The sequence below is a fragment of the Carassius gibelio genome, chromosome A9, assembly GCF_023724105.1.
Source record: "Carassius gibelio isolate Cgi1373 ecotype wild population from Czech Republic chromosome A9, carGib1.2-hapl.c, whole genome shotgun sequence".
Taxonomy (NCBI): domain Eukaryota; kingdom Metazoa; phylum Chordata; class Actinopteri; order Cypriniformes; family Cyprinidae; genus Carassius; species Carassius gibelio.
This window is the reverse complement of record NC_068379.1, coordinates 23,044,564-23,060,751: the sequence shown is the minus strand read 5'-3', so window position 1 is coordinate 23,060,751 and position 16,188 is coordinate 23,044,564. Positions and strand designations below refer to the sequence as shown.

Genomic DNA, 16,188 nt, shown 5'->3' with positions numbered 1-16,188 from the left:
GATCAATATCTCTATGAGGTTTCAGGCATTGTGATCTCATTGTCTTAACCAAGCATTTGCAGGCTTTGCAGAACACTGCATAGAACTGCAGTGGTTGCAAGACTGCTTCCTCTGACTTGTAATCTCAACTTCAAAAGAGAGAGAAAAAAAGAAAAAAAGGTATATTCTTTTACATGCATGCAACAGTGGGACTGTCTGAACAATCTGCGTCATAGTTTTGACACTGTTAAAAGCAACTTGTTCACAAGAATGCAAAGTAAGAATTTATTTTAAAGTTGCAAAATATTTAAGAAAGAATATTTTTATTTTGCATAATCTGTACAGAGATGATGTCCATTTAATTAAATGACACTGCAACATCAGCTAAGTAATAAATCTCATTAAATAGTAGACTGGAAAATTAAAGACAAGGAAGAGATTGTGTTCATCAGTTTTCTGTACACAGTATAAAAAAATTAGACAGAGCTACAAATGAAATCCATAATGTTGTACCCTGATCATTAGGCCTCTTGAGAAGTATCAACAATTACTTTACAAATATTGGAATGGCCTTGCCACCTTATTGTAATAGCTAAAATATTGGCCGCTTTGGTACAATTAATTAGGTACAATACATTTTTCACAAAATTCAGTTTTACTACAAAAATATCATTTTCAATGGCATTTTTTTTTTTTTACTAATCCCGCAACTTTTCAGTGCAAACATCGTAACAATCATCCGCTTTGGAAAACAAGCGAAAGATCACATTTCAAGTATTGATAAAGAGTTAAAGATAATCAGAAAGAAGAATTCAGGTTTTTTTTTTCTTTTTTTTTTTTTTTTAAATAGTTCAGGATTACTATACATTGCATAGTTCATGCGGCACTTTATATTAAAAGGACTATGGGCAAGGGTAGGTCCACATCTATGTACCCTTTTGAAGGCTTTGCAATATGCTAGTGCTTTAAATGGTGCATTTCGAGAGTTGTCGCAAGTGCTGTACTCCCTGTAAACCAGCTGGACAGAATGGAAGTGGCTCCGCGGAACGCACACCGCTGCGAGCACTTGTCAGCCACTGAAGTGTGCAGATGAAGGAAGTGGGGAAGTTTGCACTCTACCGGTTAGACCTCAAGATCTAGTTATGCAGTCAGCTACAATCAAGATGTGCACGTATTAGTAGAATGCCAGAAGTGGTTTTAGTTTCAAGATGATCTTGTCCAGAGGTGCTTACAGTTTGTGTAGAAGCCTCACAACAGATTTATCAATGCCGCAGACAACTGGAGTCCTTGCTGTGGGAATGCCTCTGGGGAACGACAGGGAAGATGACACACTGATTTGGAAATCTCCACATCAGCTGGAATGATTTGTCATATTGTCTTAAACAAGCTGTTGAAGTGCTGGTGTTCTGAAGTAGGAGATATGTCAGTGCTTGTACAACAGTCTCTAAGTACTTATGTCAAAGTGTGATACCAGTTTGTCTCCTTTTTGCTGTTGGAGAGGAAAGTATTGAGACATTTTTTTTTAAGTCTAGAAATGGCAAACTAGAGAAAAGCCATGTGGTGTTTCCTTTCCCTAACCATCCTAAAGCCTTTTTGTTCACCTACCTGTCATTCATCTACTGCTTGATGCACACTGCACACACTATTCTTTGTGAGTGTACAAATATTAACATAATCTATATGCACATGGTTCAAAAAGACCATAAATATGACTGTCACTGCCTTCATAACATGTCCTAAAGTAGATTTTCTTCAGGCACAGCCACACTCCTCCACGATCATGTTAGGCACGTCACGCTTGACGATGTTGTATTCGTCATCGAAGTAGAGCATGGACATGGTGCTGAGTTTGGTGGGTATGCAGCAGGAGTTGACTGAACCAGGACTCATGCCTCTCATGCGGTACTGGTTTACTACTGCTGTGTGAAATGATGAGGCAGAACCTGGAACTCCTGCCAAGAAAGCTGGGCAGCTGCCTTCACAGTAGTTCCCATAGTACCCTGCTGGCGCGATGATCCAGTCGTTCCAGCCAATGAGCCGGAAGTCAATGTAAAACTGCTGTCGGCAGCACAAACCTCCATTGGTGCCGTCACACTCCAGGCCTCGCTTTCGGATACGGTGTTTCCCGTCCGCCTGCTGGGCGTGGACCACCAGGAAGGGTCGGTGTGAGGGATCGTTTGGGTCCACCAGGATTGGCTGAACGTTGGCAGCCTCGCAGCCATCGCAGTGAATGTCAAGGTCCTGCCGACGACCCCCTTTTGCCAGCATTTCACGTACGGCCTCGGACACAGGGAAGGTGTGCCAGCCACTGCGCTTCAACTCCACACGTTTTTCCATCATGGGCCAGTGCATGTTCTGCCCTCCAGGCTCATAGTAGTGAACTCTCACCATCACCTTCCGTCGCACTCCTTTTTCCTGAGTACCTGGCAACAGCTTGAAGTAAAGCCAAAGGTTTGCCTGCAACACGTAGAGGTTCTGATTCCCCTCATTGGAAATTAAGAAGTAGAGGCTGGACTTCGATGGAGTCACATCATCTGTAAGAGACCGCAGACGTTTGTTAATTCTCAAGTAGCAACTATTTATTAAAAAATACACTAATTTATGTCTTTTCTCACATTTGAAATAACACAAACAGGTCTCCTTAGCCACATTGGCTGACAAAAACCACTTAACTTTTCCAGATAAGACTAGATGCCACAGTTCTGGGCCCAAGTCCAGTTGGACTCATGGTTTGGGCTAAAGATGTTGGGCCATGTGGAAGGGTGGGGGGGTCGGACATGGGTCTTGCCCCAGGGGGTTCATTGAGTTCACAGGGAGTACTGTGAAAACCCAGAGCTTCTGAAGCCGAAAGACTGACAACACAATGCACTGCGAGAGGTATTAGGAGACTGCTGTGGCACAGCCCAGCATTGAGCGTGTGCCCTTCAAATGAGAAGCATGGTGAGGCATTTACATCACACTGCCGACTTTCTAAATACAATTGTGTAGCAAATGGTATTTGGAAAGTCCAAGATGCAGAGCTTTTTTGCTGTTGTAAATTGATTGTAAAGATTCTTTTGACCACCCAGAAAATTAGAGAAATTCACTTGATGCTGAAAGTTGCAAATTAATCATATTCTCTGTAATCCTAATTTGAATGCCAGAGCTGTTTAATATTGGCAGGTTTTCAAATGGTAAAACAACCATGTTTGCCAACAGATTAGTTAATGTCAACAACTTGCCACAAAGGGTGGCTTCTTCAGTTGACAGCCTGACCTCACATGGAGTAACAGTGACTTTACATGCACTCTCTCTGCTTTTTTTTTTTAAATTTGTAAAAAATTATAGACTTGAAAGCATGTTCAAAACTTCAAACATATCAGTAATGATTTGCATCATACAGTGTGCTGTCAAAATGTTATAATAGTTATTCTTGCTGTATGATATTGTTAATAAGTGAATCAACCTGCATAACTTTTCAGAAAAATAAATAATCTGGTTATGCTAAGACATCTAGTTTGTGACCTGCTTTCAAACACACTAGTGACAAGCAGTGCGTTTTTTGTTTTGTTTTTGTGTTTTAAACAAGACTGTCAAGACTAATTTGCTGGGAGCCAATCCTTTTATATCACACAGTGCACTCACATAGTCAAAGTTCATCAGTGACAGAGAATCAGCCCTGGAGAGGTGTCAGGTGTGAACATGCATGTACTGTGATGATAGGGAACACACTGACTGAACTGATTACTCCACCATTTCACCTCGTTTACCTGCCTTTAAATACCCCCGGGATACACATATACTTGTATGGCCATGTGCTCAGAACCTGTCTCAACAGCTCCTGCTTAATGTGAATCTAGTCAAACAAGGCTTTGTCCACTTCACACTCTGCAAGGCTGTGTGAGCAGGGAGACGAGATGATGTCAGTGTTGTGGCATACTTTATTCCCATAATTATCAACACTTACCTACATCAGTTTGGCCCATCAGAATTCTTTCAACATATTTGCATAATAACTAATAAATGAAGAACACTTAAAAATTGACTATTTCAAGTTTGTTTAGCTTGTTGCTTCTGCTGCATCCTGTGATTCCCTGTGGCTGTTCAACCGTTATCTTCTCCTGTGAGCAAAAGTATGCAAACTGACAAATATTTATTTCAGCAATGCATTTGAGATTTTTGTTTTGGTGTAGGCCCTTAAGATCTAATTTAAAAAAAGAAAAGAAAAAAAAGAAGCTATTTCCCAGACATTGTTGGGAATAAATGGTGAGAGATGCAGAATATATCTACTTGTACCCGTAATACAATGAAAAAAAAAAAGTAGCATACAGTCTAGGTGTTTTTATTTTGTTGATACTTTTATTTTTTGTCAAACAGAGCACAGGCAAATTAACTTTTGAAAAAATGGACATTAGCTTTGTTTCTGTGTTTCATTGAAGAATGCTCTCATGCTTAAAATGCTTAATGTGTACTGCTTGTCGAAGATCAATAAGATCAAGACCATGGCATGCTGCCTGATTAGATTTTGACCGTGTGCCAATCAGTTAGCACTACAGGCTCTAATTTCCTTTTTTGGATCAAATGTCAAAAAACTAAAAAATTCTAAAGAGATCAATTTGGCTCTTTGACCTCATGGACACTGTGCCATGCTGAATAATGTCTAATAATGAAGTCTTAATACCCTGTGATGAACTGGTTCTGAAGAGTTCAGTGAGTCTGAATGGTTATGCTGACAAATGAGAAGCAAGCATCTACCGCTCCGCTCCTGTGGCTACGGGACACCAAATACTTCTGAAATGGCCCATAGGACAGTGTCAATAGAGACCTGAAATTGGCAGCCGTCCTCTCCTGTACCTTGGCAGCCCTCTTCTTATTGCTCTCCTAAAGCATGGAGCAAGATGGGAGCCGCCTTCTGACTTGCAGTCATACCACGTAAATGCAGGGAAGAGCATGCAACACATGAGACAACTCAACTGCCTGCAGCTGCAGTGATTTGCACATTACATACCTCACAAATTCCTCTTTTTGTACCTCTGAGCAGAATGGATCTTGGGTTGTCCTAATTCTATGCCCTGGCCGGCAGCCCTCACTTGAGGGGTTAGCGCCAGCTGGCCTTGAGGCAGATGGGGGTTCAGAGAGCCAGTTTCATGATGCATTGTTGCTCAGTGGTTCAAAGTTGTTGTAAATAATAGGGGACACTGCAAAGAGGCCTGATCAAGCTTTGATATTTGAAATTCATTTTCAGAGTAGGATATAAGTAGTCCAGCCTCTCTGTCACCCACAACGACTCAAATGTCTCATACATTATTCTGAGTGATTTCTTTTGTTGTTTTTGTTCCCAATGTTGACATATTGGGTTTAGCAAGAACTCACAGTACTCTCTTAATAATTGCCGCCTTTTGTTGCACTGTCATTAGTGTGTTCAGATCATTCTTATTGGAGCAAGAAGTTCGGATAATGTCCAAGCTAATTGTGCTGCACAGTGTGCGAGAATAGAAGAAAAAGAAGCCAGTTTTACAAGCTTAAATGTGTGTCAAATCTGAGATATTGGACAACTCTTTAAAAAAAAGTCATTAAAACATTTACATATCTCCATATAAACTATCCTTGTCCATAATGAAGATAGATTATGATTGTCTATATAAAAATCTGGGTAACGCTTTTTTAGGGAACACTGTTCACTATTAGCTAGTTGCTTATTAACATGCATATTACTAGCACATAACCTGTTTATTAGACCTTTAAGCACATATTAATGCCTTATTCTGCATGACCATATTCTAGATCCATATTCTAGATGTATTTCTTCTATTAATGTCCTTTTGCTCATGCAAACTTGATTGACACAATTAAAAATGTACAGAAGGGTTAATCCATGTGTTTTTCTTTAACACTTAACAAGCTCCATACATTCTCCTGTAAACTGAACTGTACCATAGATCTATAATTGATGAACTGGTCAATAAAATGAAATACAGAAATTGTCATCACTTCCCCACCCTTTTTGACCAATTAATTTTCAAGACTTAGTCCTGCATTCAGGGTTGCAAAATAAAAAATAAAATAAAATAAAACTGAATTTACAATCAGTATATTTCTATTACTTTTTTCAGACCTCATATTTCCAGGTTGTCCATGACACTTCAAAGCAATGAATAATTCAATAAAAGACATTGGTTTTTATTAGTTCTAACAAAAGAAGTGTATGGCTGTATTGTCTGTCAGAAGGCGTGAAAATGTTCTTGCCCTCTTATTAACGAATTATCTGTAATACTTTGATTGCCATGTTTTTGATGCTCTCTTGGCGTTCCCGGGGATGTTCTAGGATTTTAATTGTCTCAACACCAACCTAGCAAAGATCACAATTTGACAAACTACTTAGGATTTTCTGTCAGCATCTCTAATGATATGTTAAGAGAGGGTCATGTGTTCTGATTGCTCCAGTCCAGTTACATCATAGAAAAATAGATTATGATGCATGTGTCATTAACCCCTCGAAGACCCACTAAAGCAAAATCGCAACACTTGTTTAAAGAAATTCAGTTATATAATTCTAGTAATATAATTAAATTTTGAAGCAAACCCACTGGATGTCACAGTTAAGTCTCATCGTCTACTGACACCACTGCTAATACTGTACTTTGAGAACAATTTTACCTTTTAATTAAATATTACACTTGTAATACTTGTATATTCTGTACATTCCAAGCACGTTTTGCGATAAATTAATTACTTACATGCCCCCAAAATAAATGTAGGCTCCTCCAAATACCAAAGCCAAGATTTATAAATAATTTGTACTTATACATTTAATTACCCCTAACTGGAGAGACATTATTCCAAGTTTAGGGTGTTTCAAAATATAAAATATGCTTGAATATTATAAAATATACAAAATACAAAAATAAATACAATAAATACATAATGTGAAATTTCCTATAAAGTAAAAGTAGCAATGGATCATTCGAGATCTTGTACACACCTGACTCGGCGAAACTAATTATTTCCGACGTTTCTTCTTGCACCTCGTTGTAGGCAGCATGTCCATCCAAGTTGGGAATTTCAACCCTCCCGTCCTCCCGAACTTTACCCGCGTGAAGTTTGCGCAGCGCCGTTACCATGGCAGCTTTAGGAATGGGATGAGTGATATTTGGTCTCTCTCTCATCTGCAGTCGGTTCAATATGTGCCTTTTAACCGCCTCCAGAAAGTCTGTGTCCATTCGCCCCGACTCATCCGGATGCCCGAGTCCACAAGAAGCACACTGAGACTCCTGAGACACTGTCTCAGCTCCCAGACTACACTGAACTGAGAGTATGCAAGCCATTAAACAGGTCACAGAGAGGATGGGGATACTCATTTTCTTAAATAACGTGTAGATTCAACAAACAAATCAGTTCATGAATTCCTACCGTAAAACAATTTGACTATAAACCGAACAGAGTTGTACTTCCAACAACCTCCTCTGACAGATGTCCATTCATCATCATGCTCGCGGTCACTTTTGTAAGACGTTCGCAGAAAGTGTGTGTTTTATCGCCCTGTAAACACACTGAGTAATAACGAGGGCCAGTCGCGAAAACCTAAGTCTTAATTGAAGCGCGAAAACGTCTCCTCATCTCCAAGGTAACTGACAAATTGACGCGTGTAAAGAATCAAAACAAACCGGTTTCTAGTCTTGTATTCCTTTAAAGGTCAGTGTAGTAAAAATAAAAACTTTCTTGTTTGAAGACAAATGTGCACTCTTTGTCTTTGCTCGGGCTCCTCTTCTCCCAGTAATGGTAATGTGTATTGTGTGTGTGTTCTTGCGTATTTCTTCAGCCTCAGGAGGGATGTTGTCCTTTGGTCTTTACTCTCGTGTAAACACGACTCTAAAGCACCTCGCGCTGAAACTTTTTTATACTTCAAACCACGTGGGACGCTCGACCAACTGCAATAGAGGGGATTATGCGCTAAAACAGGTTAGGCTCTCAAACTCGGAGCGCATCAGTCCAAAAAAAAAAAAAAACTTTTTATTTTTTTATTGTGAAAATACGAAACTTGCGTGGCTTTCATAACGCAACAGAAATCAGATTCCTAATTAAAATAAATAAATAAATAAACCGGGGCAAATCTTTTAAGCATAATATAAATGGCCAGTTCATGCTGTTTTCACGTCAGATTTGCCCATCGAGTTATTATTATTGTTAGTTATTATTATTGTTGTTATTATTATTATTAACTAACAAAGCAAAACCTTTGGTTTAATGAGAATCATATAGTCCGTCATTTCATATACATTTCTGTAATATTTAAATAAATAATGCAGACGCTTTCGCAAGGCTTAATACGGGTTTCAAGAAATTCACACAAGTGTGGCTTTGTTTGCCCGTTCATCTCGGTATTAATCGACTTTTTGTAGCGCTAATAGGTTTGCGTTGCCAACTTTTCCTGAAGTGATATGGCGCCCTCTATCGCTTCAACAAAATAAATACACGTTACATGCTCTAGCATTTTTTTTTTGTATTAAACAAAATCTTAAATAATTTTGTCGTAAAATCTGCAGTATTCATAGATTATCCTCATGAATATTATTTGAGTCTACATTGAACTATAATATGCAACTTAATATTTCAATTATTTTGGTTTCTGTATTCATAAATCATTTAAAAGGTTAATGTAATAACAATATTTTTTGCAATTGTAATTCTTCTGTATTTATGCCGCCTCTCTGCAGTATTAAAGACTGTATAAGAGCACCTTTTTGCAGAGAATATGTGCCACTTCTGAAGATACAACCTCCATACCAGCTTTGCAGTCTAAAGTGAACAAACCATGACTTTATACATATTATCAGTATATATGAACACTTTTTTTTAGCGTTATATGTATGATTTGTCCAAATAAATTCTCTACAAAATGCAGTTCAATACTATTTTAAAATGGATATGCTGTATTATGACCCATCGTCCAGTTCTTGTCCAATTTGGTCTGTGTCTGTTTAGCCTTCAGGTGTGAACTGTGTTTTTCTGTCTTTTATTTCAATAAACAAGAAATACTGTGCAGAATAACCCAAATGTGTCAAGGAGATTGTTGGAGCATGCTGTGTATCTATATGTTTTGTGCATTTGTTGAATTTTTGTGTAGCGTGACTGGCGAAGTCTGTCGCCCTCAAGTGGCAATAAAGACTACATGCATGTAGAAATGTAAGTACAGTTCAATGTATGACAATGTATTACTGATCTACAAGCATAGTTTACTCATTTTTTCAAATTAGTTGTATTTTTGTAATATGTTTTAGTCAAGCTAGTTATATTTAATACAAATATGCTATAAATTTAGTTTTATATCTGTTTTAAACAGATCAAAAAATAAATAAAGATTTGAGCTGGTTTTAACATTAGCAGAGCAACAAATTTTAGCTTATTGCAAATGGATTATACATTGCTCATGTAATGCATTACTTATTAAAGCATTCTAGTGCAACTATCCTGAAACAATGTCAGGAAAGGCAGGGAAATGAATGTGTTCTGCCAGCAATATGCATGGATCTAACAAAACACAAACAAAGCAAATTACAAAACGTGACAATGTTTGGATTGATTCCTAGTATGCAATAACATTCACATCAGCCTTTTTCACAGGTATTTCACACTTGGTGAAGACTCTTTAATATAAAATTTTGATCCAATAGTAAAATGTTAACCAGCATCTCCAACTCTTACAGAAACTAATGACATATTCTGTGGAAGATAAAAGCCCTAATTGGTGCCTTTCAGAGTGAATGTGGTTCCTCAGAGTCACAGTAATAATTACAGACAGTGTGAAATCTTTGTACATGACTGAACTCAATTGTTCTCCCACAGGATATTAGTATGGTTGCTAAGGCCCATTAATTTCTCACAGAGAAAGTAGAATGCACTATAAACAACAGATTTATGCCACTGTCATATGCCACACTGAAATCACATGCTGTCCTTGCAGAGGCTTACCACCCAGAACTAACAGCAAGTCAGGCATATGGAGAAACATGGCATCCTCGGTGTCTTCTGCCAGGTCAACACTGTTCCGCTTCTCACTAATAGCCTCCTGGTTCTCAAAGGTGAGACAGCTTCCTTTCACCTTAGTGTCTTTCAGTGCAATACTAAAATCTGGTGAATGCTTCTTATTGTCCATGTGGAAAGTCTTGAGCTCAATGCAGGGCTCATGCAAATTGGGGCGGGATGGTTGGCACTTGTTCTTAAATGGTCTTAGCCTGTTATTGATGATGTGAGAGTTGGGTATTTCCCTTAAATAGACACTGTTTGGAACTGTTGGCTGGAAACTCTGGCCTAGGCCAATGCTGCAATGATGGATCCGGCACAGAGAGGGGGATCCAGGCAACAATGCTAGCTTTTTCCAGGTTTGTTTTTCCATGTTGAACCTCCACAAGCTGCTCTGAGGAGAGCTCTGGGTTTCCCCACCACCAAAGATGAGCATGCTGTCCTTCAACAATACAGCAGAGTGACCAACCAGCCTGGGAGGACCTGAACTGCAGAGTAAGGGATCAGAAAAGTTTAAGTGTATGTCCGGAACAAAACAAACAAACTATATGACAACATTAAAGGGGTTATATGATATTGCTAAAAATAACTTGATTTTGTGTATTTGGTGTAATGCAATATGTTTATGTGGTTTAAGGTTTAAAAAACCCATTATTTTCCACATACTGTACATTATTGTTTCTCCTCTATGCCCCGCCTTTCTGAAGCGTGTTGATTTTTACAAAGATCACCATTCTAAAAAAGCAAAGTGTGCTCTGATTTGCCAGCTATCCAGTACGTTTTGATTGGCCGAATGCCTCAAGCGTGTAATAGTATAATGTTATATTATATAGTATAATGTTACGCCCCTTAACACTCTGATGCCATGTCCTGACGAGATGAGGCAAAAACAATAAAACCCATTACAAACAAGGCATTTTTTGCATCCAGTGGGACATAATTACTTATTATAATGATAAAAAAACTTGCGTTTGAATCATCAGTGGCAAATAGTCAGTCATCAGTGGTTACATATGAATACGTACTTACAGGCTGTGAGTCAGAAACGCAAGACTGTCTTTGCAAATTTGGAATTGCCCCACTTTATAGAAACAGACACTGGCATTGTAGGCTTCTGTCACAGGAAACAGTCCTTGTCCTCCGCAAAATGCGCAGCACACATCTGAATATTTGGGTTGAACTGTTCTGGAACAGTGTTGTAAATACAACTTAACCACTGATTTCTGTTTGTGCCATCTTTTGGAAGGCCAAACAAAGTAGTTTTGCTTTCACAACACTAAAATATGATGAAAATGCCTCAGCAAATGTCACCCTCAAACAATCCAAGATATAGATCAAGTTTGTTTCTTCATCGGAACAGATGAAATCACTTGCTTACCAATAAATGGGTGCTGTCAGACTGAGAGATGAAATAGCTGATAAAAGCATCACAATAATCAACATGTATTGTAAGTAATCCACAAATGGGGTACTTGTAAAAAACAATCAATCATTAAGATGCTTTTAACTTCAAAACGTTGCTTCTCCATCCATAATATTACTTTCTCCTATGAGAAAGTCTAATCTGAATCAGGAAAGAAATATGCACAATCTGAATCAGGAGAGAAATATGCACAAAAAAAGCTCAGTTTACAATTCAAAACAGTTCTAAACAAATATATAAGTGAATTTTAATAGGACAGCAGGGGGTGAATTTTCACTGGAGGAAGCGTCATTATGGATTATGAAATGGTATTTTGGTCAGAAGTGCCTTGATCGATTTGTTTCTTACAAACACAAAGATTTTCTCTTCACAAAACATTAAATAATGGACTGGAGTGGTGTGGATTACTTGTGGATTATTGTGATGCTTTTATCAGCTGTGGCATCCATTCACTGTAGAGGATCCACTGGTGTGTAAGTTATGTAACAATAAATTTCTCAAAAGAAAAAACTCATCTACATCTTGGATGGCCTGAGGGTGAGTAAATTTTCATTTTTGGATGAACTATTCCATTAAAACGTAAGACAGTGCATAATGTTGTAAAATGACCAACTACATGTTTTGTTTTTAGGTGCCATTTAGGGCTGAGTTAACCAGAAATAGATGATGCTACAATAATAATTCATAGGAACAGGAAACAACTCTGTGAAGAAATGTGTGAATACTTTCTTCTTGTCCAGAATGTCAGTCCAAATCTGATTTTTTTGTGCATATCCCATTGGAATCCGATGGTATTTAGCAAGTCTGAACAGCAAAAAATTAGGTGAAATCTGATTTTTACGAATCCATTTCAAGCCACATTCATTTGAAGTTTGAAATCCTATTCATTTTTGGAAATCCGTTTCATTCTTACCGCTCAGGTCTGAATTAGTGTAGCTTTTTTGTCACTTTCTCTCACCACGTAAACACCACGTGTTTTGTAGGAAACATGCTTAATGTCTTTGCAGAAACAAGGCTTTGTTGTGAAGTGAAAGTCAAGCAGAAAATGACTATATACTGCTGGCCTATGCACCTCTTTGAGTTTTGAGACCAGAGGATATGGTAGCACAGAATAAAGCCACGCATTCCAGCTTTAAATTTCTGCCGCTGCCTCATGAGATGCAATATAATCCAGTGTGACGGCAATGTAGTTACGATGTAAGACAACATCTGTATTGCAAACTGTAGTGCTGTTGTTGTTTTAAGCTTAGGCATACCAACACAACGTGATTGCTTCCTACTTATTATGTCAAACAAAACTCTTTCAGAAATACAGGTTAAGCTAAACTAAGTTGAGGCCAAATCTATTGATTTTTTGTATGGAAATCAGGGTTTTTGTTATGGATAGATAGATGTTATTAAAGAAACTCACTGGAATTTGATGCAGCTCCAGGTTTGACTGGCAGAACTCCAGCTCCACAGGTCCTTCTGTTCCCTCAGGCCCTGCAGGCCACCATAAAGGTACATAGAATCCTGGTATGTCATAGCTGAGTGACCATGTCTGGGACCAGGCCCACCTTGTACACTGCTTAGTAGCGACCACCCCCTAGAATCTAAAATATCATTATTTGGCAAGGTCATTCAGCAATCTGTAAATTACAGAAATCATGCATGACTTTTAAAATAAATATTTAGTCTTAGAAGATGCTTGCTCATTGAAAAACTTAAATCCCATGGAATGTTATAACACTCACCAAAATCAAATTTCCAGAATTCCTTCGTTGATCCTCTTATATCAATGTATCCACCGTAGACATACATAGATGACCCAAAGATAACAGCACTGTGCCCTTTTCTGTTTGCTGGTGTCACTCCCTACAATAAGAGTTCACTATAATAAAATAATCATCTGTTTCAGCTGTAGGTCTTGTAAAAAAACAAATGTTTACCTGTAAAGGTTCACTCCCTGTTTTCCAGTTAATCCAGCACTCTTTAACTGCAAAGAATATAAAACTGAAGACGTGAATGACAAAGTGGCATATTACTGTGGTAAAACACAATCTGCGTTCATACAGCACAAGTGCTGCTGTCAATAAAACGAATGACTTTTGCCAAAACAAATAATGCAAAAATTCAGAAAGTTACTTAGGTTTTGTTTTTTAAATTTTTAAGTTAAATTCCATTCAAATAATTTATAACAGTAACTAAAGTACATAAAACTTTTTGTTTAAGCATTGTCTAGTGGACTCAGAAATGTTGGACCCCCACTGAACATGAACTGAATAAAAAAAATACCTGTATCAAATACCCAAAGAGGTGTTTTTGAGTTAGTATATGATGAGTCTTGCATTCCTCCGAAGACATACATAAACCCCTAAGAAGAAAAATGGTAAATTAATTCACTGTTTTTGGTGCATAAAAATTACTTAAGTTATATGTGGAAATATACAGTGCTGTCTTCCACCTCCAATAACAAAAGGTTCAGCAAAAGGCACCCCAACTGCTCCGGGTTTGTGCTTACAGTGTGTGTGTGTGCATTTGGACGGGTTAAATGAAGAGCACAAATTTTGAGTATGGGACACCATACTTGGCCACCAGTCACATCACTTTTACTTTCATATATACATATATATATATATATATGGAGACATTAGAATGTAGAGCATGATTTACATGGAATGCTTTTAATAGAAAGTTAAAATGTGATAAACTGACAGTCTCTTGTTTCTCACAACCTTATGCTCAGTTGTGAGTTTGTTGCAATTACCTGATATGCTACCATTGTGTGCTCCTCCAGTTCTTCAGGTGCTTCTTCGCTATCATAGGGAAGCATGGCCCACTTGTCACAGACTAGAAATATATATATATATTTCCCCTAAATTGAAATCAATCAATGCAACAGGAACCATATACTATGTAACAACAAACAGAAATATCCAAAGCAGGAGGTAGCCGCAGATAAATAACAATGACTTACCCACATTATATTTCCAGAAATCTCTCAGTGAGCATTTTTCTCTGCCACCTAATACGTAAACATGGCCTCTGTAGGCACAAGACGCATGCTTGTAACGATCACATGGTGCGGGGTAGTGCTGAGGCACTGAGGTCCACAAACAAGCACCTCTCCCCTGGTTCATGCTCAGGCTCTGAGAGTCTCATGGGTTAATCTCTGCGGAGAAAAGCAAGAATGAAATACATAGGGACTACTAATGAAGACTGGTTAACAAGAATAGTACAGAAACAGCAATACAAGAATATTGCAATGAAAGGAATTTTTATTATGGCGTTAAGTAATACATTAGACAAGAGTTGAGCAAATATTTGACCAGAAGACAAGTATTTCTAGTAAGCAACAATGCAGATTTTGGACCATATAATATAATTATAATTGCTTTTATGCAGTTCAATACAAACATTATTACGGAAAAACGTACATTTAGACACAATCTTGTATATTTCAACATTAGAAATAGAGCAACAGAACTGATTGAATGACTCATTCACATAAAGTCAGTTACTTGTTGCCATCTACTTTGCAATGTAAATATACTGTATGTATGTATGTGTGTGTGTGTGTGTGTGTGTGTGTACAGCATAAATCAATGCACCTCTTCTGAAACTTAACAAATTCAGCAATTACTCTTTAGTTTTTTGTTTAATACATTAAAATTTGTCCATCTTCCATGAATTGTATTAGTAATTACTAATTATTAAGAAAATATATTTTTGTATGTATTATGTTGTGCACTCTATTTACACACACACACACACATAGAAAGAATATGAATTAATTGGATTACTTGGACACAGGTGTTATTTCCTGTTGTTTACAGACACTAAGAAAGTTTCCGGTATACGTTAAGTTACCTGTAGTATACAGTATTACTATTGAAATTGGAATGTGTTTGATTATGGTTTGAATCTTTATATGACATTTAGTATTTTTTTAAACAGATGTGAACTGTTTTAAAAATAAATTCAACATGTCAAATATCCAAAAATATAACAAACAATATGGGATGTTAAGTGACATTTAATGAGGGATTCATCGATTCAACATTAATTTAGTAAACAATTTAACATACACAGTTAAGCAAGAATAGAATACCCTTTCTCGACTAAATAAATAAATAAATAAAAATGTTTTTTACTTTTATTTTTATGTTGTTCACCACCGAGATTTTTAACACATATAGGCTTATTTTATCTAGCGTAAGTCTGTTATACTTCATTTACTATCATTCGCACTTGTAACTGGCATATTAATGTAACCAAGAAAACTGTTTCCAAATCGCTTTACAGTGGTCGCCGAGTAAGTTTATATGTGTCACATGACCGCGAGGAGGAACTGACTAATTTTGCTGACTGTAATAAAACTGTTAAGATTGCGTTGTTAATAAATGTAGTATTAAAGTCCCTTACCGCTCAAAATCGTAGCTGAATATCTGCCCTTCCTTGAGCTTCACTGAAAACATAAGCGATGATGTGAAGTATGGTGGCCAATGCCAATAACGTTACTCGAGGAGGAGGGGCGAAGAAGGATCTTCTGTGGATTGCTTTTTTCTCAAAAGGGTTTCTGGCTGTTACTGAACACAGCGCATTCCAACTTTTAAAACAAAACTCGCGAGAACAGAACACTTACATTTATATTATAGGCCTATTGTTTATATAATATTTCGTATAGAATGTATTCATTTTGCAGATGCTTTTATCCGAAGAGGGGTAAAAAGAGAACTTGTAAAATTTGTGAAAACATTTATGATGGTACGTTATCAACGAATAATTTTATGCTAGGCCTTATGTTT

General features: G+C 37.5%; 2 protein-coding genes across 4 annotated transcripts; both read right to left on the bottom strand.

The window, feature by feature from the left end:
* Nucleotides 1–285: 285 nt before the first annotated feature.
* LOC128020000 (inhibin beta B chain-like) lies at nucleotides 286–7,810 on the bottom strand. Its single transcript, XM_052606487.1, has 2 exons — nucleotides 6,941–7,810; nucleotides 286–2,513 (listed from the first exon to the last, which is right to left on the bottom strand). The coding sequence occupies exons 1-2, from the start codon at nucleotides 7,314–7,316 to the stop codon at nucleotides 1,732–1,734; spliced, it is 1,158 nt and encodes a 385-aa protein (XP_052462447.1). The 5' UTR covers nucleotides 7,317–7,810; the 3' UTR covers nucleotides 286–1,731.
* A 1,772-nt stretch (nucleotides 7,811–9,582) lies between these two features.
* LOC128019999 (actin-fragmin kinase-like) lies at nucleotides 9,583–15,934 on the bottom strand. Of its 3 annotated transcripts, none has more exons than XM_052606486.1 (8): nucleotides 15,806–15,934; nucleotides 14,358–14,552; nucleotides 14,148–14,255; nucleotides 13,676–13,754; nucleotides 13,330–13,376; nucleotides 13,135–13,255; nucleotides 12,813–12,993; nucleotides 9,583–10,466 (listed from the first exon to the last, which is right to left on the bottom strand). In XM_052606486.1, exons 2-8 carry the CDS (start codon nucleotides 14,361–14,363, stop codon nucleotides 9,872–9,874), a joined length of 1,137 nt encoding a protein of 378 aa, XP_052462446.1. In that variant the 5' UTR covers nucleotides 14,364–14,552; nucleotides 15,806–15,934; the 3' UTR covers nucleotides 9,583–9,871. The 3 variants fall into 3 exon arrangements, with proteins under 3 accessions (XP_052462446.1, XP_052462445.1, XP_052462444.1); XM_052606485.1 differs by having other exon boundaries at nucleotides 14,148–14,230; XM_052606484.1 differs by having other exon boundaries at nucleotides 14,362–14,552.
* Between the last annotated feature and the right edge of the window lie 254 nt (nucleotides 15,935–16,188).